The sequence below is a fragment of the Pseudophryne corroboree genome, chromosome 4 (assembly GCF_028390025.1).
Source record: "Pseudophryne corroboree isolate aPseCor3 chromosome 4, aPseCor3.hap2, whole genome shotgun sequence".
NCBI classification, from domain to species: Eukaryota; Metazoa; Chordata; class Amphibia; order Anura; family Myobatrachidae; genus Pseudophryne; species Pseudophryne corroboree.
In genome coordinates this window covers 558976105-559001990 of record NC_086447.1, presented here as the reverse complement: position 1 = coordinate 559001990, position 25886 = coordinate 558976105, and the positions used below count along the sequence as shown (strand labels likewise).

The window sequence follows — 25886 nt, the reverse complement described above, 5'->3', positions numbered from 1 at the left end:
CTAGGTGTGTGCCGGCGGTGCCTGGCACACAGCGCATGTGCACTGAGGGCGCAGGACCGCCGGCAACACCTGCAGGTCCGCGCTGCTCAGTGCTTGTCTGCAAAACCTGTACCTGCAGCGGCGGATCAAGACGCTGGAAGGGATTGGCATATCCGTCTCTGGCTGCTACAGCTCTCCTGGAGGTAAAGTTGGTGGGAGGGGAGGGGAGGGGGGGAGGATGTGTGTGTGTGTGTGTGTGTGTGTGTGTGTGTGTGTGTGTGTGTGTGTTTGTGTGGTGTGACTGGAGGTGACAGGCTGTGTGTGTGTGTGGTGTGACTGGAGGTGACAGGCTTTGTGTGTGTGGTGTGACTGGAGGTGACAGGCTGTGTGTGTGTGGTGTGACTGGAGGTGACAGGCTGTGTGTGTGTGGTGTGACTGGAGGTGACAGGCTGTCTGTATGTGTAGGGACTGTCTGCCATAATGTGTAATAAGGGCACGCTGTCTGCCATAATGTGTAATAAGGGGACGCTGTCTGCCGTAATGTGCAATAAGGGGACGCTGTCTGCTGTAATGTGTAATAAGGGGACGCTGTCTGCCGTAATGTGTAAAAAGGGGGGCGCTGTCTACCGTAATGTGTAATAAGGGGACGCTGTCTGCCGTAATGTGTAAAAAGTGGACGCTGTCTGCCGTAATGTGTAAAAAGTGGACGCTGTCTGCCGTAATGTGTAATAAGGGCACACTGTCTGCCTTAATGTGTAAAAAGTGGACGTTGTCTGCCGTAATGTGTAAGAAGTGGACGCTGTCTGCCGTAATGTGTAAGAAGTGGACGCTGTCTGCCGTAATGTGTAATAAGGGGACGCTGTCTGCCGTAATGTGTAAAAAGTGAACGCTGTCTGCAGTAATGTGTAATAAGGGGATGCTGTCTGCCGTAATGTGTAAAAAGGGGATGCTGTCTGCTGTAATGTGTAAAAAGGGGGGCTGGCTGCCGTAATGTGTAAAAAGGGGGACACTGTCTGCCGTAATGTGTAAAAAGGGTGACTGGCTGCCGTAATGTGTAAAAAGGATGACTCGCTGCCGTAATGTGTAAAAAGGGGGACTGGCTGCCCTTATAGTGTAAAAAGGGGGACGCTGTCTGCTGTAATGTGTAAAAAGGGGACGCTGTCTGCCGTAATGTGTAAAAAGGGGACGCTGTCTGCCGTAATGCGTAAAAATGGGGACTGGCTGCCGTAATGTGTACAAAGTGGGACTGTCCGCCATAATGTGTAAAAAAGAGGACTCTGTCTGCCATGCCCCTATATATTTTTTATGCGCGCACTGCCCCTGTTTTGCATGGGGGGGGGGGGCGCCGAGGCAGTATCTTGCACACAGCGCTAAAATGTCTAGTTACGGCACTGTTCTCTATGTTGAACTAAGTGCCCAGTTTACATAACAGAAGTCCTACTTGCATTTTCAGGACAATCACATATTTCTAATTTCTCTCTTCGCTGAAAATTTGTTGGAACTTTATTTGGCAAAAGCTAACCAATCAAAACCACTACATGTTACTGTTATACTGTACAAGCTCACTGGTGTGATGGTCCTGAAAACTGAGATGGTGGTGAACTTTGACATTCCATAAGATAGACCATTCAACAAGTTGATTTATTTATTTATCTTTCTTATTTATGAGCTTAATGCAAATAACATGTCCCAATGTGCAGTTTCATATTACAGACACATTACATAGTTAATAACTTAGTTAATAACTTATAAAGAAAACTTGATAAATATTCATAGTTGATTAAATCGATCTTCAAAATAAAATATTTGTCTCTATGTACTGTAAGAACAAATTGCTGCCATGTATGTATTTATACTTCTCTATAGCATACAAAAGATAATTTCCATCATTGAAATATATTATCAAGGACTAGGAAGTTCTTCATTTTCTATAAGGTAATCTTTTTTTAAAAATCTAGTACCCCTGACCATCCTCCATAATCCAAGGTATGCATCTTTTAATGAACTCTTGTTATCTTCCTCGGAAGTCTTAGTGGGGGCGTGGGATTGTAGCACTGCAGCCACTGTGCTTCCTGGTTGCTTTTCTTCACTCTTACTAACATTCTCAGTCACTAACTTTTCTTGTGGCTGTCCTTCACTATTATTCTCCTGTAATATTTCTTCCATAGCAAAAGGTGGAGGCTGATCAGCCTGAGTCTCCTTTTCATCCTTCACAGCCTCCTTTTCCAAGTCTTCATAGTTGATCTGTCTCCTGGTGTCAAAGTATTTGGCCACACAGTAGATTATGGACCCAAATGTGTTAACCACCACACCTGCGATGAAAAGTGAGGTGGGTTCGACATCATTGAAGGCCAGCATGCCCACTGTGATTGTAGCAATACTCTTCACAACACCAACAAAACTTGTAGTGACCGCTGAGTTAATATATGTACAATGTAGTGTGGTAAAATTCATGGCGCAGCCAATCAGTGTACAGGCAATGAAAGTGCAGACCATCCCTGGGTCTTTCCATCCTGGAAAGGACCAGGTGTTGATCATATCCATGCTGGCAAAGGAGCAGATAATGAGCACAGGAGTTGCAGTAATGGCGACGACGTACTGTGCTGTCAGAGGTCCATGCTCACTATCGATACTAGTCTTTTGGATTATTACCAGATAAGCAGAATGAACGAGCACAGCCAGCGCTCCAGTTATGTATCCTATTGGCTCGCCACTGAGATCACCAGCCCCTGTATAGAAATAAGATAAAAACGTGAGGTCATTGTAATGAAAAAAAGAACAAACATCTTTGTTTAACCAATTCAGGACCATACTCCTCACCTCGCTTCCCACTTCATGACCACACCAAACTTCCCATGATGCAATGCCTCATTTCAAATGGACATAATTGTTTATATTTGCAAGTCCAGGAACACACTTTAACCGAGTAACCAATTCTGGTAAGCATATACACAATATGTCTGGCCAGACATCACAACTGGAGGGGTATTATATGTCTTCCCAGTTGTGATATTATTGTTGGCGGTTACCACGGCAGGCATAAGGCTTCGTCAGCCGGTTGTCCGTATACACTTGCAGATGTACAGATATATCTACATCTGCCGGGCTGAAGCGATATGTCTGTGAACGATATACAGTATCGTTCGCTGACTGTACGAATAATATATCATATAGTGTGTACCCAGCCTTACATTATGCAATAGAATTTTATATAATTTGTTCTTGGAACATACAGGGATTTCATTTGGCTGGGCATCAGAATAGATACATTTGTATAGCCATTTCAAACAGAAAAATGAGCTAACTAGGAAAAAATATAATTTTCTTTGATCATTTCCACAATAATTTCACATAATTACAAATACATTATATATTCACCCTAAAATGTAATTGATTATTTCTTTGAAGTAGGCCTATAGGGATGAGAAAGATGTACAAATGTTACAGTGTCGAACATAGTTATAGGGCATGAAGGTCACCCAAAGTACAGAAGTGTCACACGCTATGCATGACACAGTTTGAATAGAGGGATCAAAGAAAGAACAAATAGTTTTTTTTTGTTTGATTTTAACCTACTTGAATACGTCGTTTTTTGTTAACATTAAAAATAATTTTTTGTTTTATTTTTTGTAATTACACTAAAAATACATAATATACCGCCAATTAAATTGGTGAGGTTTGGTGGGACGGCTTCTGATATCTGCCCTAAGTGTCAGTCTGCTTCAGGTACCTTTTGGCATTTATTATGGGAATGTCTGGGGGTGCAATCCTTCTGGGTTCAGGTGCTTCAGGTGCTCTCTAGCACTGGCACTGTATTTCCCCTTCCATTCTTACTCCGGGGTTTTGCTGTCTTAGGGTTATAGATGATGGTGCCCTAGATAAATATAGTTTACAACATGCTGTGAATCTCTGTGTGTTAGCCACGGGGATATTCAATTAGCTCGAACAGACAACGGGACTGAAAACCCCCGATGTTTCTTTAGGTGTTGCATTCGGGCTATTTGATTAGCTTGTCCATTAAAAAGTGCACTTACACCCGTAAACACACAGATTCAGTGAAACATGTGTGTTTTCGGGTGAGGGGCTGTTATCGGGGATTTTGCTTCGCCTGCCGGAGGTAGGTGAAACAAAAGCCCCGATAAGCCGCGGCATGCGCCGCTTATCGGGGGTAATTAGATAGCCCTCCAGCGATAATTTTACACCCGAAGTCGCTGCGGGTAATTGAATATCCCCATTTGACTAGCCACTGCATGTCCTGATTTTCAGGCTTGGCTATCGCTGGTTAATGTAATGGTGCAGCGTGAACAATATTGTATATTGCTTGCAAAGCGGAATCTAAATATGTCCGTATATTATCCAGGTGGCTTTCCTCAAGGTATGCTCCCCCTGGAGGAACTGATTGAAGGTGTTTCATCTGCTTTGAGTTGTTACTCATTTTCCCCATACATCCCTGCTGTAATTTGCTTGAAGTACTCTGGTATTTGTCTACCAATGCAAATGCTTTTTTTGTCTACCAAACGTTCAAATCAGTCCGTGTGTATAAAAGATAACGATGTTGATGCCGATGCGCGCACCTGCGGGTCGCTAGCGACAGCCTCAGATCTCTTGTACATGCAGGAAGATCTGAGGCTGTCGCTAGCGATGTCATGCTGCCGAATGCAGCACGGCCCCTGCTCCCCCCCCCCCCCCCCCCGTCATTCGTCGCTGCAGCATTGGCAAGTACAGTATGTATGCGATTGCCGATGCCGGTCCCATCGCTGACGATGTTTCACAACACTCGATCAGTAGGAAACACATTGACCCTGAGGGTGGATTCATTTTACTTGACACATTAATTGATGGCACCATGTACACCCTCCTTAATATATATGCTCCCAATGTCTCCCCTGACTCTTTCTTTGCAGCTCTCTTGTCGACGCTCCTACAATGGGGCGGCCAGAACTTGGTTGTAGGTGGCGATTTCAATTTGGTGATCGACCCATCCATGGACAGATCTCGGGTAAGTGCTTCAGCCTCTCTTCCCACCTCTCAACTGTTATCCTCTTTCTGCACACAACTCGACTTACTTGACCCGTGGCGCATCTTTCACCCAACCCAGAAAGACTTCACATTCTACTCTCATCCCCACTCTTCCCACTCTCGCATAGACTAAGTCTTCATTTCCACATCTCTCTTCCCCAAGGTTACACATACGTCTATTGCAGACATCATCGTCTTTGATCATGCCCCTATATCCATAGATATCCGCATGACTCTGTCTCCTCGTAACCCTCCATGTTGGCGTTTCCCAGCATATCTCCGACACTCTACTGACTTTCTTCTTCATCTCAAACAGTCCTGGCTTAACTACACTCTAGATAATAGTGACCAAACACTAGATTCCCCCATATTTTGGGGTGCTGCTAAGGCGGTTCTTCGAGGGCATGTTATGTCTTATACTCACGCCAAAAAGAAAAAATTCTCCTCGCAGCTGCAGACTCTGAGTGCGTCGCTTACCTCCTCATATCGGAGATACAAACAACATGATACCCCAGCCTGTAAAGAGGCATATCTCTCAGCAAAGCTCATATATGACACTTTCCTCACTGAACAGGTCCAACTCTCCTATGACTATCAAAGGAATAAATTCCACAGATGGGGCAATAAATTGGGCAGATTATTGGCCAATTTGATTAAGGGCCCCAAATCCCGCACTTGGATTAACGCCATCGACATCTCGGGTAAATTAGTCTCAGACCCCAAATCTATCTGCACCGAATTTATGCGTTTCTACCACTCCTTATACACCAAGGGCCCTGACGACCCTGCTGCTAACTATTCTTTTCTTGAATCTGCTAATCTCCCGATCCTCTCTCAGGAAGAAAGAGACCTATTGGACAGCCCAATTACTACTGAGGAGGTCATAGACACTATTAAAAGCTTGCCTAATAATAAAAGCCCTGGTCCCGACGGTTATAGCGCAGAATTTTACAAAATGATGTGTGATGAATTGGCCCCTACTCTCACGTCCCTTTACAATCACATTCTTTCCTCTAAACTAACCCTTATTAGATTCAATGAGGCTAAAATCATTGTCATAGCAAAACCCGGCAAAGACCCCTCCCTCCCTGGTTCCTACAGACAAATATCCCTTTTGAATCAAGATTTGAAAATCCTAACTAAACTCATCGCCACTCGTTTACAATCTTGTCTATCTCGCATCATATCACCAGCTCAGTTGGGCTTCCTTAAACACAGGCAATCTGTAAAAGGCATACGAGCAGCTCTGGCTGCTATTACTTACTCTCGCTCCCATAACCTAGTAGACAACATCCTGATTAACCTAGACGCAGAAAAGGCCTTTGACAAAATCGCCTGGCCTCACCTCGATCGGGTCCTGCGCCATCAACATTTCGGAGAGAAGTTTTGTGGTCTTGTCAACTCCCTCTATACTGCCCCTACGGCGCAAGTGATGGTCAATAATATTTCCTCCTCTCCTTTCATCCTCGAAAGGGGAACTAGACAGGGATGCCCCCTCTCTCCCCTCCTTTTCAATTTGGCCTTAGAACCCTTTATACGCCACATTATTAATTTAACTAGTTTCAGAGGCATCTTGATTGGTACTCAGGAATTGAAAATGATAGCATTCGTGGATGATATCCTTCTTCTTACTTCAAATCCCAAACAATCAATCCCGGCACTACAAGAAGCTATAACCCGCTTCTCTTCTTTTGCAGGCTTTTCGATTAACTATGACAAGTCTGAAGCCTTAGCTATATTTCGACAAGCCACTGTAGGCTGGGACCCTTCCTTTCCGTTCCGATGGGCCCCCACCCATCTCACTTATCTAGGCGTTCAACTACCCGCAGACCCTTCCCTTCTTTATTCCTACAATGTCCAACATATTCTTACTAAAATTCAAACTGAACTAGGCCTCTGGCAAAATTTCCCTCTCAACCTCCTAGGACGATGTAACCTTGTCAAAATGGCTAGCTTTCCCAAATTGCTCTATGTACTGCAGATGGTCCCTGTACTACTCACCAAATCGGACCTATCCCTCCTTAATGCGCACATATCTAAGTTTATATGGGCCAACAAACGGCCTCGGATAAGTTTCCTCAAGCTGTCCCAATCAGTACAAAATGGAGGGCTAAACCTGCCTGATATAGAGCAATACAATAGGGCCTGCCTTCTCCGCATAGCCATGGACTGGCTCAGCTCCACGAATGTCTTCACTGACTCGGTGCTGGACTCTCAACTATGTGCCCCCCTGTCCCTTAGTTACATTCTACACGCCAGTAATGCTACTTTGAAGACGCCTCGCCTTGACAATGCCCTCTTAACCTCTACTATCTTAGCATGGAAAAGGTCTAGGAAATCATTAGACACACATTGTCTTCATTCTCCGTTTCTTCCTTTTCTGGGGAACTTAGACTTTCACAATGGACGGGCCTCTTTTCCTTTCAACTGCTGGCATACGGCAGCAATCACACACATTCACAATCTTCTCAACTCCTCACATGAACCACTCACCTTCACCGAAGCTATAGACAAATATAACATTAACCCTAACCATGGCTTTTATTATTTTCAGGCCTCCCATTATATACGTTCAGTCCTGGCACGACTTGATGCTAAGGATTTTCTCAACCCCCTTGATACGCTCCTACACTCCGGCACATACTCTATATCAACTATATACTCTCGAATACTCACGGACATTATCCCCTCTTCCGATCTTATACAACTTACAAAATGGTCGTCCCAAATTCCTTCTTTATCCCCGGAAGCGGTATTAGACTGCTTTAACACATCTTTGAGGCTTATTCCAGCGAGTGTCTATTAGGAAATGTCATATTAAATTTTACATAGGGCTTACATCTCTCCAAAACAAAGTCACTTGATGGGCCTCTCGGAGTCTGCAGCATGTGTTAAATGCTCCGCACCAGTAGCCGACATTATGCACTGCTTTTGGCACTGCCCTCACATATAAACATTTTGGGGCGAACTGCAAGCATACAGCTCCTCCTCATTAGGTATTGATTTTCACTGCACCACCTCTTGGGCTCTTTTTGGTTACCTCCTCGACCAGCCAACCATTCCCTCTACCGACAAAAAATTAGTGACACTTTTATCAGCTGTGGGGAGAAAAGCTATTCTCCAGCAGTGGATACACGTTACTCCCCCCTCTCTACCCATGGCCACCTCCAGACTGCTCTTCCTTTTCACCATGGACTGGTTGGAGACCTCTCTTGATAAAGAGACTCTTACCCCTGCATTATTCCTCTGCTGGGGTAAATATATTCACACACTACCCACATCTACTAAATGAGCCATCCAACAAAGCTTTCACTACACTACATGGTACTGTCACCAACGTTTAGACCATAGACCCCCTATTTCTCTTCCATAACTAGATACGATGAGAGCTCTCCCTCTACTCTCTGTGCCAACTCTCTCTCTTTCTTTCTCACTCTACCTCCCCCCCCCCCCGTCTCACATTGCCCCTTCTTTAATTTATTTTTGATCTCCAGTACTCATATCCTTTTCCTTCTTTTTCTTTCTCTGCCCTGACGTTCTTTTCATGGATGGGTTGAGGACCCCCTGGTTTTGGCGGACAATGTTTTAGTTAAATTTATTATTACTATTTTTGTTGTATGCTTTTATTTTTATTTTATTTTTCTTCAGGTTATGTGTCCTCCATGTTGAAGGACACCTTGATATAAATATAGCTTAATATAATATTGGACCTGTCATGGTTTTGTAGAGGTGTATCTTCACTTCTACACCTATTCATATCATTCTATTGCACTATGTACTGATCACTTTTTTCTAGTCCATATGTTTTATATTTGAAAATGGAAAACGTGAGATTTAATTGGGATACAGCGGCAGCTCTATATTTCCTCGCTCATATATTCTTAGTATTGTATACTAGGCTTTGTACCTATTACTTGTATTGCTCATCTTGGTTTATAGTTTATACATGTGCCTCAATAAAATATATTTTGGGGGGAAAAAAAGAAATATTCACAGGAAAATATCTTAAATCCTAAAAAGCATTCTTGTATAACAGGGCTTCCTTTCAGTTTATAATTGGGAGGTTATTTATGAAGCTGAAGCACAAAGGGCCTAGTTCAACAGCAGTTGCAAATGTGTAAAGGCACGCAATGAATGATCATCGACACACTGGGCACATGCGCACCAAGCGGGTAAAGAGTCAATGCGCACACGTGAACTGTTGTTATCATTTGAGAACGCAGCAAAATGCGGTAGCTAAGCAATTGCAATGTCATTACTACAGAACAACGAATACGGGGAGTGTTCTGGGTGTGGATATCAGCAGCAGCAGCAACTTCTGCATTCTGCGTGATAGTGGGTGTTGCATTTGCAAAATTGGGAACCCAAGCTTTACAAGCAGCACTGATTAGCAATGGTTTTTTGAGTAGCTAAAGGGTCACCTAACTCAGGTTACTAACTAATGGTGAATGCAGGACCAGATGGACCGACATTCCCACTACTAACAAGTGAAATACATGCAGGTACAATGAACACGGTGCAATGAACATGCTTGCTGCAGAAAGCATTCTTATGTGAGGGTATGCATGTATGTGAATGTTTTTATCTCCAGAACACAATATGTTCATTACACATTGTGTATGTTTTTGACACAAATTTTTTTTTGCATTTTTTTGCATATAATATGGACATACAGTATATTAGCACATTTCACTTACAGTGCTCCATATGTTAAAGTATTTTTCATTTTTTATATAGTATGTGTCATATATGATCAGTGATACGAGGTTAGGGGGCTAATTCGGGTAGGATCGCAAATCGCGATCAGAATTATTACAATTGGCCCGCGGGTGCATGTGCAGCGCCCGTCCTGAGCATGCGCCCGCACTTTCTGTGGGGGAGCGTGATCATGGCGGCTGTGTGACGTCACATGCAGCCACCACGATCGAGAACATGGCGGCGGGCCTCCAAGCTGCGCCGGCAGGAGGCTTCCTCAGTTTCTGCTAACAAGTAGAAATTGCGATGTGTTCGCAATTTCTGCTTGTTGAACTGTGGGAGGCACCAGTCAGCATGCTGGGCGGCCTTGCCCAGCGATGGGCGGCCCCCAGCATGTGATCCAAAGGATTGCAAATTCTCCTAATTAGCAGAAATTGCAATCCTTACTGAATTAGGCCCTTTGTTCCTTGGAATTACATTTTTGCAAAATGACCTCAAATATCACTTATGCACACCATGTATATGTTGTATTGCACGTGGCTGCATAGTTCTCACTAGAAGTCACAGGCATCCACATTGTTGATGAAACAGTTAATCAGAACCAGTTTAAAACAATTATTTCATTCAGCATCCACACTTTCAAAGTTTATTTGATTGATAATTGCATTAGTTCACAGCGATATCTGGAACTGTGCATTTGGCTTGCGAAAGCATTGAATTGCTAGTACTGCGAACTGATGCACATTTGCGTGAACGCATTCTGTTATATGTTTATGGCTGTGTGAAGGCTGGGCGGGTGCTATGGTGTGCGTACACGCAGTGTCGTCCGTAGTTGCAATTAATTGTTTGGCTTCTTGAGTGCGGATTTTAGCATTTGTGATTGCAAACTGGATGCATAGTGCTGTATTCTTGGGTTCGGTATGATATTACCGGCGGCCTGGATGATGGCCGTCAATATACCGACAACAGCATCCTGGCCGCCAGTATGCTGGTAGCGGGACAAAGAGTCCTCTTGCAAGCTCGGTGGCTCGCGAGTGGGAATAGTCCTGTTTGGCCAGTATTTCAGCTGCCGGCATTGGAAGCTGTCGGGATCAGTGCCGTAACGAGACATTTTAGCGCTGTGTGCAAGAAACAGCATCGCCTCCCCCCCCATCTATAAAATAGGGCCAATGCACACCAAAAATATATGGACGTGGTTCATGGGGAAGGGGTGTGGCCACAGAGCTCCCTTGTACACATTACAGCAGGCAGAGCTCCCTTTTACAAATTACGGCAGGTAGAGTCCCCCTTTTACATAGTACGGCAAGTAGAGTCCCCTTTTACATATTAGGCAAGTAGAGTCCCCTTTTACACATTAGGGCAGGTAGAGTCCCCCATTTTACACATTACAGCAGGCTAAGTCCCCCTTTCTACACATTACGGCAGGCAGAGTCCCCCTTTTTACACATTACGGCAGGCAGAGTCTCCCTTTTTACACATTTAGGCAGACAGAATCCCCCTTTTTACACATTAAGGCAGGCAGAGTCCCCGTTATTTCACACTAAGGCAGGCAGAGTTCCCTTTTTACACATTAGGCAGGCAGAGTCCCACTTTGTATACATTACGGCAGGCAGAGCCCCCCTTATTTCACATTAAGGCAGGCAGAGTCCCCCTTTTTTCACATTATACAGGCACAGTCCCCTTTTTACACACTAGGCAAGCAGAGTCCCCCTTTTTACACATTAAGGCAGGCAGAGTCCCCCTTTTTAAACATTAGACAGACACAGTCCCCCTTTTTACATATTACACAGGCAGAGTCCCCCTTTTTACACATTAAACAGGCAGGCAGAGTCCCCCTTTTTACACATTAGACAGGTAGTGTCCCCCTTTTTACACATTAGACAGGCAGAGTCACCCTTTTTTCACAATAGTTAGGCACAGTCCCCCTTTTTACACATTAGGCAGACAGAGTCCCCTTTTTACACATTAGACAGGCACAGTGCCCCATTTTACACATTAGGCAGGCACATTCTCCCTTTTTACACAATAGGCAGAAACAGTCCCCCATTTTACACATTAGGCAGGCACAATCCCCCTTTTTACACATTAGGCAGGCAGACTCCCCTTTTTTACACATTAGACAGACACAGTCCCCCTTTTTACACATTAGACAGACACAGTCCCCCTTTTTAAACATCAGACAGGCAGAGAGAGAGAGAAACAGACACTGTAAGACCAGAGGGGCCAGGCAGGAGTGGGAAGAGCGCACGGGAAGCACACATTTCCTTTCCACTTGTTGCTGTATGGGACTGAGTGGGCAGGGCTATGGAAACCACCTGACAGTGATGTGGCTGAAGAGGGAGAGCTGGGATGGGACGGGGAGCTGCAGCGCTGCCTGGTTAGGTGTTCCGAGGCTCACAGAGGGCAGCGCTGCAGCTAGCGGCGGTGGTCACAACCCTGTGAGTTTTGCTGGCAGTCCTGCGCCCACAGTGCTTTTGCGCTGTGTGCCAGGCACCGCTGGCCCATAGGTAGTTACGGCCCTGGTCAGGATTCTGGTGTCCGTATCCTGAACGCCGGGATCTCGACAGCTGGCAAATGAAACATATACCATATTCTTCAATTCAGAGGGTGCCGTAAGCCGCCCAATGGTGACTGAGAAATCCCGTTCAACAAGAGATCCGATGTAGTATCCTAGTACACATTTTGCACAGGTATTTTTGCCACACACCTAGACACACTTCAAGTTTGTGTAGATATTCTCCGAAGCGCAAGTCAAATGGACTATTAGTACAACCAGAGCGTTTGTGCTGTGCTTTAAGAGCACTTTGTAAATGACCTCAAGCAAAGCCAGACATCTTATGGACTAAACTAATATTCACAAGAATTCAACATATTGGTTCACAATTATTTATTTATGTATTGTTTATCTTTTTATTTGTATGGTTATAGAATAAAATATATACCGTATTTAGTATGAATGTAAAAAAAAGTGCAAGGAAAACAAGGTATTGTTAAAGGTAAATAACATAGAAAGCTTCTAGATGGACTCCTCTTACAGTTGCCCTTCTATAGAGAAGTGCATTCTTTTTACCGCACACAGAATAGGGCTGGATTATACAGGCTTCAGTAAACTTCAGATCACATGGCTTTCACATCCCTTCTGGTTTCCATTATAGCATTATGGGAATCCCTTCATTGCTGCTCTCAGTACTCAGGGACTAATTCAGACCTGATCGCTGCTGTGCGTCTTCGCACAGCGGGCGATCAGGTCTGAACTGTGCATGCGCCGGCGCCTCAGTGCGCTGGCACATGCCAAAGATGCGATCGGCATCTCAGCCCAGCGATCGCCTCTGCCTGATTGACAGGCAGAGGCGTTCGCTGGGTGGGAGGGGGCGGACCGGCGGCGGCATCCTGTGCCGGGGGTGGGGGGCAGAGCCAGACATGCGAGGCAGACTAGCCCTGGTGCTGGACGTCCCCCAGCATGTCTGTGAAAGTGATCATAGATATGCTAAATTTAACACATCTACGATCAAGTCTGAATTACCCCCTCAGTCCATGGAGACTTATAGACTTATTACAGATAACATAATGTTTTTAACAGTGCATCCCGCACAGGTTATATGCCTCTGTATGGTCCTCAAATCTTCTTCTAAACGCTCACTGTCTGACACTGCTTCCCACTTCCCACTCACTCTTCCACCCTACCCCCTACCCCCCCCCCCCCCTAAATCTTTAGCTTCTGCGTAAGCATAAGGATAACAATCATTTCACTGCAGAGCTCTACTTTCCACAGACAAATCTAAAACAGCAGTACATGCATATACCAATGCAGAAGGATCATTACCTTTACTGTGGGAGACAAAACAATGACCTGAGCAGATAATGTTACTCTAATACACTATCAGATGATGTACTTGTAAATAACATTTGTATAATGGGCATGTCCTGATGTCAGACTGCGAGGGAATGCATATTCTTCTGTCCTCCAGCTGTTGCTACCTATTATATGACCCGCTGTGTGCAGTAGAAGTTATGGCTGCTAAGTAAAACCTACATTATCCTTGTCTGTATCTAGAAGGTACCGCAGGAGGATGACATAAAGTCTTACATTCTGATCAAACTAAAGTGCATTATTTTGGCCTGAATAGTAAGAACTATGGATAGCCTACAGATAGGGTCATGCATATTAAAAGTGGCTACATCGCGGGGGGCTTGATTCAGCAGCAATCGCATCTGTGATCGTACGTAACCAGTTTGCAATTGCAAATGCTAAAATCCGCACTCAAGAAGCCAAACAATTAATTGCAACTACGGACGACACTGCGTCTACGCACACCATAGCACCCACCCAGCCTTCACACAGCCATAAACATATAACAGAATGTATTCACGTAAATGTGCATCAGCACGCAGTACTAGCGATTCAATGCTTTTGCAAGCCAAATGCACAATTCCATATATCACTGTGAACTAATGCAATTATCAATCAAATAAACTATGAAAGCGTGGATGCTGAATGAAATAATTGTTTTAAACTGTTTCTTATTAACTGTTTCATCCACAATGTGAATGCCTGTGATTGCTAGTGAGAGCTATGCAGCCACTTGCAATACAACATACATACATACATACATACATACATACATACATATATATATATATATATATATAAAATTATAAATACATATATTAGTGATCGGATTTACTTGGTTCTTAACGCCAGAATTATCGTAAGTTCTTTCTTTCTGGATTTTTCTTAGTGGCTAACCAAAACATGTGACATTCATGAGCCAATCAGGAGATTCGGGTAAGTCCGAGTAAAACTGAATCCGCTCATCTCTAATATATATATATATATATACACTGCTCACATCCTAGATCTGAATGAATGAAATATTCTTATTAAATACTTTATTCTTTACATAGTTGAATTATCTGACAACAAAATCACACAAAAATTGTCAATGGACATCAAATTTATTAACCCATGGAGGTCTGGATTTGGAGTCACACTCAAAATTAAAGTGGAAAAACACACTACAGGCTGATCCAACTTTGATGTAATGTCTTTAAAACAAGTCAAAATGAGGCTCAGTAGTGTGTGTGGCCTCCACGTGCCTGTATGACCTCCCTACAACGCCTGGGCATGCTCCTGATGAGGTGGCGGATGGTCTCCTGAGGGATCTCCTCCCAGACCTGGACTAAAGCATCCGCCAACTCCTGGACAGTCTGTGGTGCAATGTGGCGTTGGTGGATGGAGCGAGACATGATGTCCCAGATGTGATCAACTGGATTCAGGTCTGGGGAACGGGCGGGCCAGTCCATAACATCAATGCCTTCGTCTTGCAGGAACTGCTGACACACTCCAGCCACATGAGGTCTAGCATTGTCTTGCTTTAGGAGGAACCCAGGGCCAACCGCACCAGCATATGGTCTCACAAGGGGTCTGAGGATCTCATCTCGGTACCTAATGGCAGTCAGGCTAACTCTGGCAAGCACATGGAGGGCTGTGCGGCCCCCCAAAGAAATGCCACCCCACATCATTACTGACCCACTGCCAAACCGGTCATGCTGGAGGATGTTGCAGGCAGCAGAACGTTCTCCTTGGCGTCTCCAGACTCTGTCACGTCTGTCAAATGTGCTCAGTGAGAACCTGCTTTCATCTGTGAAGATCACAGGGTGCCAGTGGCGAATTTGCCAATCTTGGTGTTCTCTGGCAAATGCCAAACGTCCTGCACGGTGTTGGGCTGTAAGCACAACCCCCACCTGTGGACGTCGGGCCCTCATACCACCCTCATGGAGTCTGTTTCTGATCGTTTGAGTAGACACATGCATATTTGTGGCTTGCTGGAGGTCATTTTGCAGGGCTCTGGCAGTGCTCCTCCTGTTCCTCCTTGCACAAAGCTTGAGGTAGCGGTCCTGCTGCTGGGTTGTTGCCCTCCTACGGCCTCCTCCATGTCTCCTGATGTACTGGCCTGTCTCCTGGTAGCGCCTCCATGCTCTGGACTCTACGCTGACAGACACAGCAAACCTTCTTGCCACAGATCGCATTGATGTGCCATCCTGGATGAGCTGCACTACCTGAGCCACTTGTGTGGGTTGTAGACTCCGTCTCATGCTACCACTAGAGTGAAAGCACCGCCAGCTTTCAAAAGTGACCAAAACATCAGCCAGAAAGCATAGGAGCTGAGAAGTGGTCTGTGGTCACCACCTGCAGAACAACTCCTTTATTGGGGGGTGTCTTGCTAATTGCCTATAATTCCCACCTGTTGTCTATTCCATTTGCACAACAACATATGAAATTGATTGTCAATCAGTGTTGCTTCCTAAGTGGACAGTTTGATTTCATAGAAGTGTGATTGACTTGGAGTTACATTATGTTGTTTAAGTGTTCCCTTTATTTTTTTGAGCTGTGTGTATATACATATATATATATATATATATATACACACATATATACATATATACATATTGTATATATATATATATATATATGTATATATATATGTGGTGTGCATAAGTGATATGGCTTGCAAAGCATTGAATCGCTGGTGACTTAAGCTTAGGTTCACAATTTTGTGAATGCAACACCCACTGCACACCCCTATCACGCCCTTGAATGCAGAAGTTGCATATGCTGCTAATAGTCATGCCCAGAACAATCCCCATATTTGTTGTTCTATAGTATTGACATTGCGATTGCTTAGCTACTGCATTTTGCTGCGCTCTCAAATGCTAATAGCAGTTCACGAATGCGCACTGACTCTATCCCCATTTGCCGTGCATGTGCAGTGTGCTGATAATCGTTCATTGCATGCCTTCACACAACTGCAACTGCTGTTGAATTAGGCCCACAGTACACCAGACAGATAACACCATCTTCACTGTGGCAGGGACTGCAATCTTGTCTATAGCGATAGTAAGATGAATTGTGCAAAATACAGACAAGTCCTGGACCAAAACCTGCTAACCTCTGCCAAAAGACTCAAACTGGTTAGGGCACTGATCCAAAGCACACAGCAACATCAGCAATAGAATACTGTAGTCTGAATGAAGAAAATTGATAGGCTTGAGTCATGAATTTAATCCCATGGAAAAATCTGTGTCAAGAACTCAAACTTGCTGTCCATCATAGTCCCCCAACTAATTTATCCCTACTTGAGCAATTCTGCAAGGAGAAATGGGCAAGTATTGCTACATCTCTGTGTTCAAACTTAATAGAAATGTATCCAAACACTTAAGGGACTTAAAAGAGAAAAACATTAAACTACATCTTATTGGCACACCAAGCAACACCAACTCACTGATGCAATTAATATAGAGATGTGCGCCGGACCATTTTTGTTGGATTTGGATTAGGCTCTGATTCGTCGTCAGGATTTGGATTTGCCATATCGCCATGACTGGTTTTGGTTTTGCATATGGCTTTTTTTTTTAAATTTGACAAAAAAAGCTAAAATCACATAATTTGGGCCTTTTCTTTGTTTCTAGACTATTATTAACCTCAATAACATTAATTTCCACTAATTTCTAGTCAATTTTGACCATCTCGCAGCTCACAATATTGTTTTCACCATTATTGGCCAAAGGCTGCAGTAAGCTGGCTGGTTACTAAGCGACAGAGCAGTAGTACAAATGGAATTGTCCTTGGGCCCTCCCATCCACCCTTACATTGGATATTAAAAAGAACATGCACAGTTTAAGAAACCAAGCACTTCAGCAACAGGGACTGCCACTTTTGTGATGTAAGTGCCGGGAGTAGCCTTCCTTGTGGAATTTTCAGTTCATTTTGATTAACATCATCTTTTCTTCATTTTGAGGAAGTAGCCTCCTACACCGTGCGCTCACAATGTTCCCGGCTGTGCTGAAGACTCTTTTCCAGTATACCCTGGAGGGTGGGCAGCTTAAGTAATGCAAAGCCAGTTTGTACACTGGCCTCCAAATTACCCTTTTTTACTTCCAGTACTCGAAGGGACTCTGTGACATGTCTATTTGAATGCTGTCATGAAAATAATCCTTCACCATTCTTTGGATGGTGATTGTATCAGACGGAGTTACAGTAGAGTTGTCACTAATGTTGGGCAATTCTTTTAGACCCAACCAGATGTCAAAATTTTGTGTTGATTTATCTGCATCACCACTGGGTCTTCTGGGAAAGCTGAGGTTTTTTTTCTGGCTGCTGCTGAAGAAACTGGATGAGGAGACGTCATAGTGCTGTGTCACTTGAGCTGCCAACTTGCTCAACAGGAGCTCTTTGCATATCTTAAGATCTGGATCAGTTGGAAAGAAAGACAGTGTATGACTTAAACCTAGGGTCAAGCATGGTTTCTAAAATGTAGTGATCAGATTTTAAGATATTGGCAAACCGTGAATCCTGGCAAAGTGAATAAAGGACTTGATCTACAAGTCCAGCATACTCGTCCTTCAATTTCTCCAGCTGATTTTCCGAAAGCCTAATTAGGGGAATCACCTTACTACATATAGCAGTGTCAGTACTCCCTTCACAGGTGGCTGTTACAAAGGGTTTTTAGCACCTTGCACAAGACAGAAAGTACTCTCCACTGTGCTGGGCTAAGGTACATTCCCCCTCCTCTCCCAATGGATGGCTTTTTGCTGTTCTTACATCTGCTGAAGCATATAAAGGGTGGAGTTCTATCTTAACACCTCTTGCTTCAGTTGATGTCAGGGCAATTAAACTGTTCTTGCATGTGCTGCAATCTTGTGCATGCTGTTGCTGAATGCCAAAAATGTCCCAACATTTTTTGGCCCACAGGCAGCATCTCCTGCATGCCCCTGTCATTTTATAAAAAGCCCTGTACCACTAAGTTGATTGTGTGATAAAAACTGTGGATGTGTTGGAATTCACCCAGCTGTAACGCTTTCACAATATTTGTGACGTTATCAGATATCACCAACCCTGAGGAGAGTCCAAGTGGGGTAAGCCATGTTTCTATGGCATTCCTTAGTTTTTCTAAGAGATTGTCACCAGTATGCCTCTAACTGAATTCAGTAATACATAGAGTAGCCTGCCCCTGAATAAGCTGGCGTTGTTTGTTAGATACTGCTTCTGCTGCTGCTGAAGACAATTCACCCACACAGAATTATCACATAATCTTTAGTTTGCCCACTACTACTTGTCCACATATATGTGGTTAAGTGGATAGTGGGTACAATGACATTTTGTAGGCCAATAATTACGGGGTTTTTTTTTTTCTTAAACATCCAGGTACAGCCGAGGAATGGCGTTTTGGCTTTAATAGAACCAAGATGGAATTTGGTACTGGGGACACAGGACCTCAATTAGCTGGAGGCACTCGACATCCCGGCTGTCGGGATACCGGCGCTCTGCATACCGGCGCCGGGATCTCGATAGCCGGGATACCGACAACTATTCTCCCTCTTTTGGTGTCCACAACACCCCTGGAGGGAGAATAAATAGCATGGCGCGTGTAGCGCGCCACCGTGCCCGTAAGGGGCTCTTTTGCACTGGCCCTACTGCTGGCATTCCAGTGGTTGGGATCCCGGCACCGATATGCTGGGCGCCGGGATCCCGAGCGCCGGTATATCATGGTACACCCCAATTAACTGTGTAAAATCCATTGAAGTAATGGCGGATATTGGATGCAGATCTAATACAAGCATAGCCATGATGGCGTCAGTGATCCGGTGTGTGACTGGGTGAGCTGTCATACTTGCTTCCCTTTGCAAAGGATTGTTTCACAGTTAACTGATTTTTAATGGGGGGGGGGTATGGGTCATTAGGTCGACAAGACTTAGGTCCACAGTCATTAGGTCGACCACTATTAGTCGACATGCATTAGGTTGACATGGTCATCAGGTCAACATGTACTAGGTCGACATGGAAAAAGGTCGACATGAGGGCTTTTTTGGTGTCGTTTTCTTCGTAAAGTGACGGAAAACCCCAATTAGCGCCCTGCTTCGGGAAAGGTGCCTCGCTTTGCTACCTCTGTGCTTGGCACAGGTTATTATTCCCAATTGTAGTCCGCGTGGATCATAAAGTATGAAAAAGTTCAAAAAAATGAAAAAAAAAGTGAAAAACTCATGTAGACCTTTTTCCATGTCAATCTAGTACATGTCGACCTAATGACCATGTCAACCTAGTGACCATGTTAACCTAATGCATGTCGACCAATAGTGGTCGACCTAATGACTGTCGACACAAGTCTTGTCAACCTAATGTCCGTAAGCCTTTAATGGGATCAGTATGAAATCCCGACGTATGGTATCCCGGCGTTCGAAATACCAACCCTGGGATACCGAAGTTGAAAATACCAACAGGGGTGAGTAAAAGGGTGTTATACCCTCTCCCCATCTCCCTAATCCTAACTTTCCCTACCTACCCGCAGCCTAACTCTAACCTCCTCCCTTTGTGCCTAACCCAAACCACCACTCGGAGGTGCCTAAACCTAACCCCCATCCCCACTGCCTAAACCTAACCCTCCCGCCCCGTAGCCTAACCCTAAACCTCTGAGGGGGTGCCTAACCCTAACCCCCCATCCCCGCAGCCTAATCCTAACCTCCCGGGATGCAGCCTAGCCATAACCCCTCGGGACGCAGCCTAAACCTAACCTTCTCCCCCCTGCAGCTTACCTCTGCAGCGCCGCAGTGTGTCCTCATTCGGGACCTGGTTGACGGGATTCCGGCACCGGGATCTTGCTCTCTTTCTGGATGCCAGTGTTGGCATATCGACTAGTGTTGGGATCCCTGCATTGGTATTCTGAGTGCCAAGTTTCCGACAGCTGGGATCCTGACTGCTTCCCTTTTTAACAATACTACTAGTAGACATCTTGGTCCCCTTCTGGGATGAAGAACCACCCCCAGCAGCAGCAGCAGCAGCAGGCCTGTCACTCAAGGATTCTTATGAAGAATCCTGGAATGGAAAGGAGTGACCTAGCCTTAACAAATTGGATGCAGGACTACCTCTGATGATTACTGAGGATACTGAGGATGAAGGTGTTGGCAGTGGAGATTGCAGGTGCTGGGAACTAGTTGAGAGATGAGAGCTAGCTGATGCTGGACTGCTTGTTCTTATTTTTTTAGCACCAGCTTTTGATGTTATTAATAACTTGTCATGAGCTCACTGTAAATGATGTAACAGGGTGGAGGTTACTAGATGCTTAATGTCCCTTCCTCTATTACTGTGCTTCAACAAAGGCTACAGATGGCTTGACAAATGTTGTCAAGACTTGGGTAAAAACAATTCAACAAATCTGAGGTGGTTTTGTTGGTCCTATGCCAAGGCATGACAATGGCCATCTTTTTATCTTGGCCAAGAGCTGCTTCCACTGGTGCCTGACTTACACAAACAACATTCTCAATATCCTCAGCACAAGCATCAGCTACACAAATAAACCCCTCATCCTTTTGCAATTCCACAGTAGCATCCTCAAGTTCTATGTCATCAGCTATACTTCTGCAGCTCATCCCCACATTTGCAGAGGGAGCAGAAATTTTGGAAGGCGACTTCTCTGCGAGTATGGTATCACAAAAATCAGGTTCCAACATAGCGCTCTTGGACACACTTAGACTCTCCTCAGGGATTTGTGACATTTCTGTTTCTGAACGCAGTTTGTTCTAATGCCTTAGTGGTTTTCAAATTTTGACACCTCTTCTAGACTCTGAGTGAAAAGGTCTTGCATCGTCATGAGAGACAGAAGAAGATGCCTCACTGAGAGCTGCCGAATCACCACTCAGAAATAAAGACCAAGGCCTGAGCCTTTTCTTGCCACTATGTGTGGTGAATGGCATGTTGCCAATTTTGTGTTTTTCTGCACCAAACCTTCCCTTTATATTTTTCTTTAACACTGTATATTGTTTTTATTTTATTTTAGATGCCTTGACTTAGACCCGCTATGCACTTGAGCATTGGCTTTAGCAGATGACGTTGCTGGACTAGCATTGTAATCATGACTGGTGGCAGCAGCTGCTGCTCTAGTATTTGGCTGCTCTTCTCTAAACTGATAGCTATCCATTTGTCAAGTTGCAGATCACTGCATGGATCACAGCGCTTATAGATGCACATGACCAAAGCGCAATTGAGTAAAGTTCACCAACCAACCAGTACAAAAACAATAGATATATTTTTTTTATCTTTCAATTTTTAAACTTGCAGCTCGGATCAAACAGCATGGATCACATGGCTTATAGATAAATGTGAACAAAGTGCACTTGAGTAAAGTGCACCAACCAACCAGTAAAAAAACAATAGATATATATTTTTTTATTTTTCTATTGTTAAAGTTGCAGCTCGGTTCGGACAGCGTGGATCACAGGGATTATAGATGCACATGAACAAAGCGCACCAACCAACCAGTACAGAAACAACAGATATATATTTTTTGGTTTTCTACTTTTAAACTGGCAGCTCGGTTCAAACTGCGTGGATCACAGGGCTTTTAGATGCACATGAACAAAGCGCACATGAGTAAAGAACAGCCAAAACTGCAGAGTGCAGCGCAACACACAGCAGCATACAGTGTGCCCCTACATACACAGTCACTATACTGCAGAGCCACAATTAGTATTGGAGTTTCTGGATGGACACAGCACAGCTGTTAGGATCCTTGGACTTGCTTGAAGAATAGACTCTTAAACTAGCTTAGAACTGTGGTGCATTGACTTGATGAGCATGGAAATACTTAGACTAGTTAGACGTGAAGATACTTGGAATTAATAGATGTAAAGATACTTGGGCTTGGTTGGTGTTGTGGGGAACTGCAGTATTATTGGGGTAAGACTCCTAGAGCCCTAAAGAGGGTTTCCACCAATAGCAACCCCCCTGTTCCCTTAGTGCTTATTGCACACACCGGTACTTAGGGGGCCCCTTGGACAGGATACCTCCAGCAGTAGGAGATCATCCAATAGACTGAAGACCACAAATAGCACTTAGTAACTGCTGAGAGTGAGGCACAAAGTATGAGGTATGAGTTGGATAAACCTCCATCTGGGCAGGCGTCTTATAAGTGCAGATGGTATGCAACCTCCCAGCCGGGGAGCTAGAATTGGCAGATGAAGAGCATCACACCAATCCTGGGTAATAACAGGCAGACCAGGATACGGGACACTGACAGGCAAGGATTCCGGCAGAGTATCCACAGGACAATGACCAATTTAGCAAACAGGGACCAGCGGTTTACACAGCAAGGGTAAACTACAACCAGCACAGTGGGAGTGGCCAGCAAGCATCATGGTTGCTAGGTGCAGGGCAGGGACTGTCAGGCTGGGTGGCCGAAAGAGACAAAATGTCCTGATCGCCTGGTAATGACCGGGACATGTATTCAGCACGGACCGCCTAGCAGAACATAACAAAAGCCTAAACAGCAGAGTACAGTGCAGTATGCCCCTCTATACAGTCACTATACTGCACACACAGGGAACAGCCACAATTAGTCTGCAGTCTCTGGATGGACACAGCAAAGCCTAAACAGCAGAGTATTGCACAGCATTTGTCAGCGCGCATTGGGTGAAATCCCAGCCATGGCACCTTAAATGGAATCCAAGTCCTGCTAGAATCCAACACCAGGAAGATGACGTTCGGCCTCGACATGGAATCTGAGTCTGGTGGGAACACCAAAGCCGTGGCTCAGATGCACTTGTATCCCAATGTTCAGAGCGGTTCAGATTCTGTGGAATCCAAACCGCTCATCTCTAGATTAATATACTAGAGTAGTTATTTGTTTGGAAAGTTCAATCTCATAACATTAGTAAAACAGCAGATACTACTTTGGGGCCTATTCATGATCACTAATGGGCCCTTTACACAAGTCTCTTTACCAGTGCTATTCTTGTAGAAAAATAGGTTCAAGAACTCCCGAGGGTGGACAGCGGTGGGTAATGTGGGAGGAGCTACAGTGGGCAGGGCACCATTGTAAGAAAAAATACTTTTCCTATATAAGAATAAAGAATTTGCATGCACCCCAAAAAAGGGAGTGTGACCCTGCTGCAATAGGCATGGTCTTGCAAGAAAAGACTACCTTATACCCCAGTTTTGCAACCTGCATTCACAGTCATTGGCCACAACAGGAAAAATAAAAATCCTGATTCATGCTCCTTAAATGAGTTATTTTTCATTCTTATAGTAAAGTCCCTTACACAATATGCCACACATGTAATGCCCATTACACATTATGACACACACTGTAATGCCCATTACATATTATGCCACACCATAATGCCCATTACGCATAATGCCATACACAGTAATGACACACCATAATGATCATTACACAATTTGCCACACACCGTATCGCCCATTACACAATATGCCACACACTGTAATGCCCATTACACATTATGCCACACACCATAATGCCCATTACACATTATGCCACACACTGTAATGCCCATTACACAATGAAACACCATAATGCCCATTACACATTATGCCACACACCGTAATGCCCATTACATATTATGCCACACTGTAATTTCCATTACGCATAATGCCACAAACAGTAATGCCCATTACACAATGACACACCATAATGATCATTACACAATTTGCCACACACCATATCGCCCATTACACAATATGCCACACACCTTAATGCCCATTGCACAATATGCCACACAGTTATGCCATACGCACAATAATGTCCCTTACAAATTACGCCCTACAGTAATGCTTCTAATTATGTTTACATTTCCCGCTCGTTTTCAGGAGAACTCATGCTCGTTGCCAAGGGTTCCATGCTCGTTGATGGGTTTCATGCTCTGGGTTCCATGCTCGTTGCCCGAGGTTTCCCTGATTGCTGCTTGGGGTCTTATGCTCATTGCCAAGGTGTTTCCCTGCTCACTGCTAGGGGTCTCATGCTCATTGCCAAGGGGTTTCCTGCTTGTTGCCAAGGGTTTTCTGCTCATTGCCAAGGGTATCATGCTTGTTGCCAAGGGGTTTCTTGCTCATTGCCAAGGGGTTTTCCTGCTTGCTGCCAGGGGTCTCATGCTCGATGCCAAGGGGTTCCTGCTCATTGCCAAGGGGTTTCCTGCTTGTTGCCAATGGGTTTCCCTGCTCACTGCCAGGGGTATCATGCTTGTTGCCATGGGTTCTATGATCATTGCCAAGGGATTTTCCTGCTCGCTGCCAGTTGTCTCATGCTCAATGCTAAGGGGTTCCTGCTCATTGCCAAGGGTTTCATTCTCGTTGCCAAGGAGTTACCCTGCTCGCTGCTAGGGATCTCATGCTCGTGGCCAAGGTGTTTCCCTGCATGCTGCTGGGGTTCTAATGCTCATTGCCAAGGGGTCTCATGCTTATTGCCAAGGGTTTCATGCTTGTTGCCAAGGGGTTTCCCTGCTTGCTGTCAGGGGCCTTATGCTTGTTGCCAAGGGGTTTCCCTGCTCACTGCCAGGGGTCTCATGCTCGTTGCCAAGGGTTTCATGCTTGTTGTCAAGCGGTTTTCCTGCACGCTACCAGAAATCTTATGCTCATTGCCAAGGGGTTTCCTGCTTATTGCCAAGGGGTTTCCCTGCTTGCTGCCAGAGGTCTCATGTTCATTGCCAAAGGGTTTCCTGCTTATTGCCATGAGGTTTCCTGCTCAACAGAGAGCACTGGGGGCTGTGGGGAGCCTGCCATGTAAAAAAAAGCCCACCCAAAATGGCACCGCGGAACAGGAGACAAACATTAAAGGTCCTACTTGTGCTCTAGCATCTGTCTCCTGTTCCGCGGTAGACATTTTGGGTGGGCTTTTTTTACATGGCCCCCTTGCAGCCCCTAGTACTCCCTAGCCACTATGGGGACTTTTTCTGCAACTAGTGCACCAGCCCGCACTCACCTACCTACATCAAAAAAAACATGGCCCGCAGAAGGCCAGGATATTCCAGAACTCTTGGTGACGTCATTTTTTTACTAGGCCTTCAGGAATAGCATTCCGGAGCATTCTACACATGTGAAAATGTTAGTTTACACATGTTTTTAGTATTTGCCAAATTTATTAGTGGGGGCCCAATAGGGCCACCTAGTATACAGCAAACTGTATACTAAAAAAGGTTCAGAGTTTGTCTACAGGAATCCACACCATACTGAGATGGCATTGGCTCCCGGAGCTCCTGTCCCTCCTATGGGATGAAGGTCTGAGTTGCAAATGTGGCCCAACCCTTGCAAAACCCTGGCCCCCGGCCTCATCCAAGATTCCTCTGGAGCTCTGGACACCACTGCCTGAAGTCCGAAGTTAGCTTACTATATTTGTAAGCAGCAGCGC

General features: G+C 44.8%; 1 protein-coding gene across 1 annotated transcript in view; it reads right to left on the bottom strand.

Annotated features, from left to right (window-relative positions):
- Nucleotides 1-1770: 1770 nt before the first annotated feature.
- SLC35D3 (solute carrier family 35 member D3) overlaps nucleotides 1771-25886 on the bottom strand; it is a 47622-nt gene continuing 23506 nt past the window's right edge. The window contains exon 2 of the mRNA XM_063919726.1: nucleotides 1771-2708. Coding sequence (XP_063775796.1) covers nucleotides 1882-2708 — 827 coding nt within the window. The 3' untranslated portion in view covers nucleotides 1771-1881. The remainder of the gene's footprint in view (nucleotides 2709-25886) is intronic.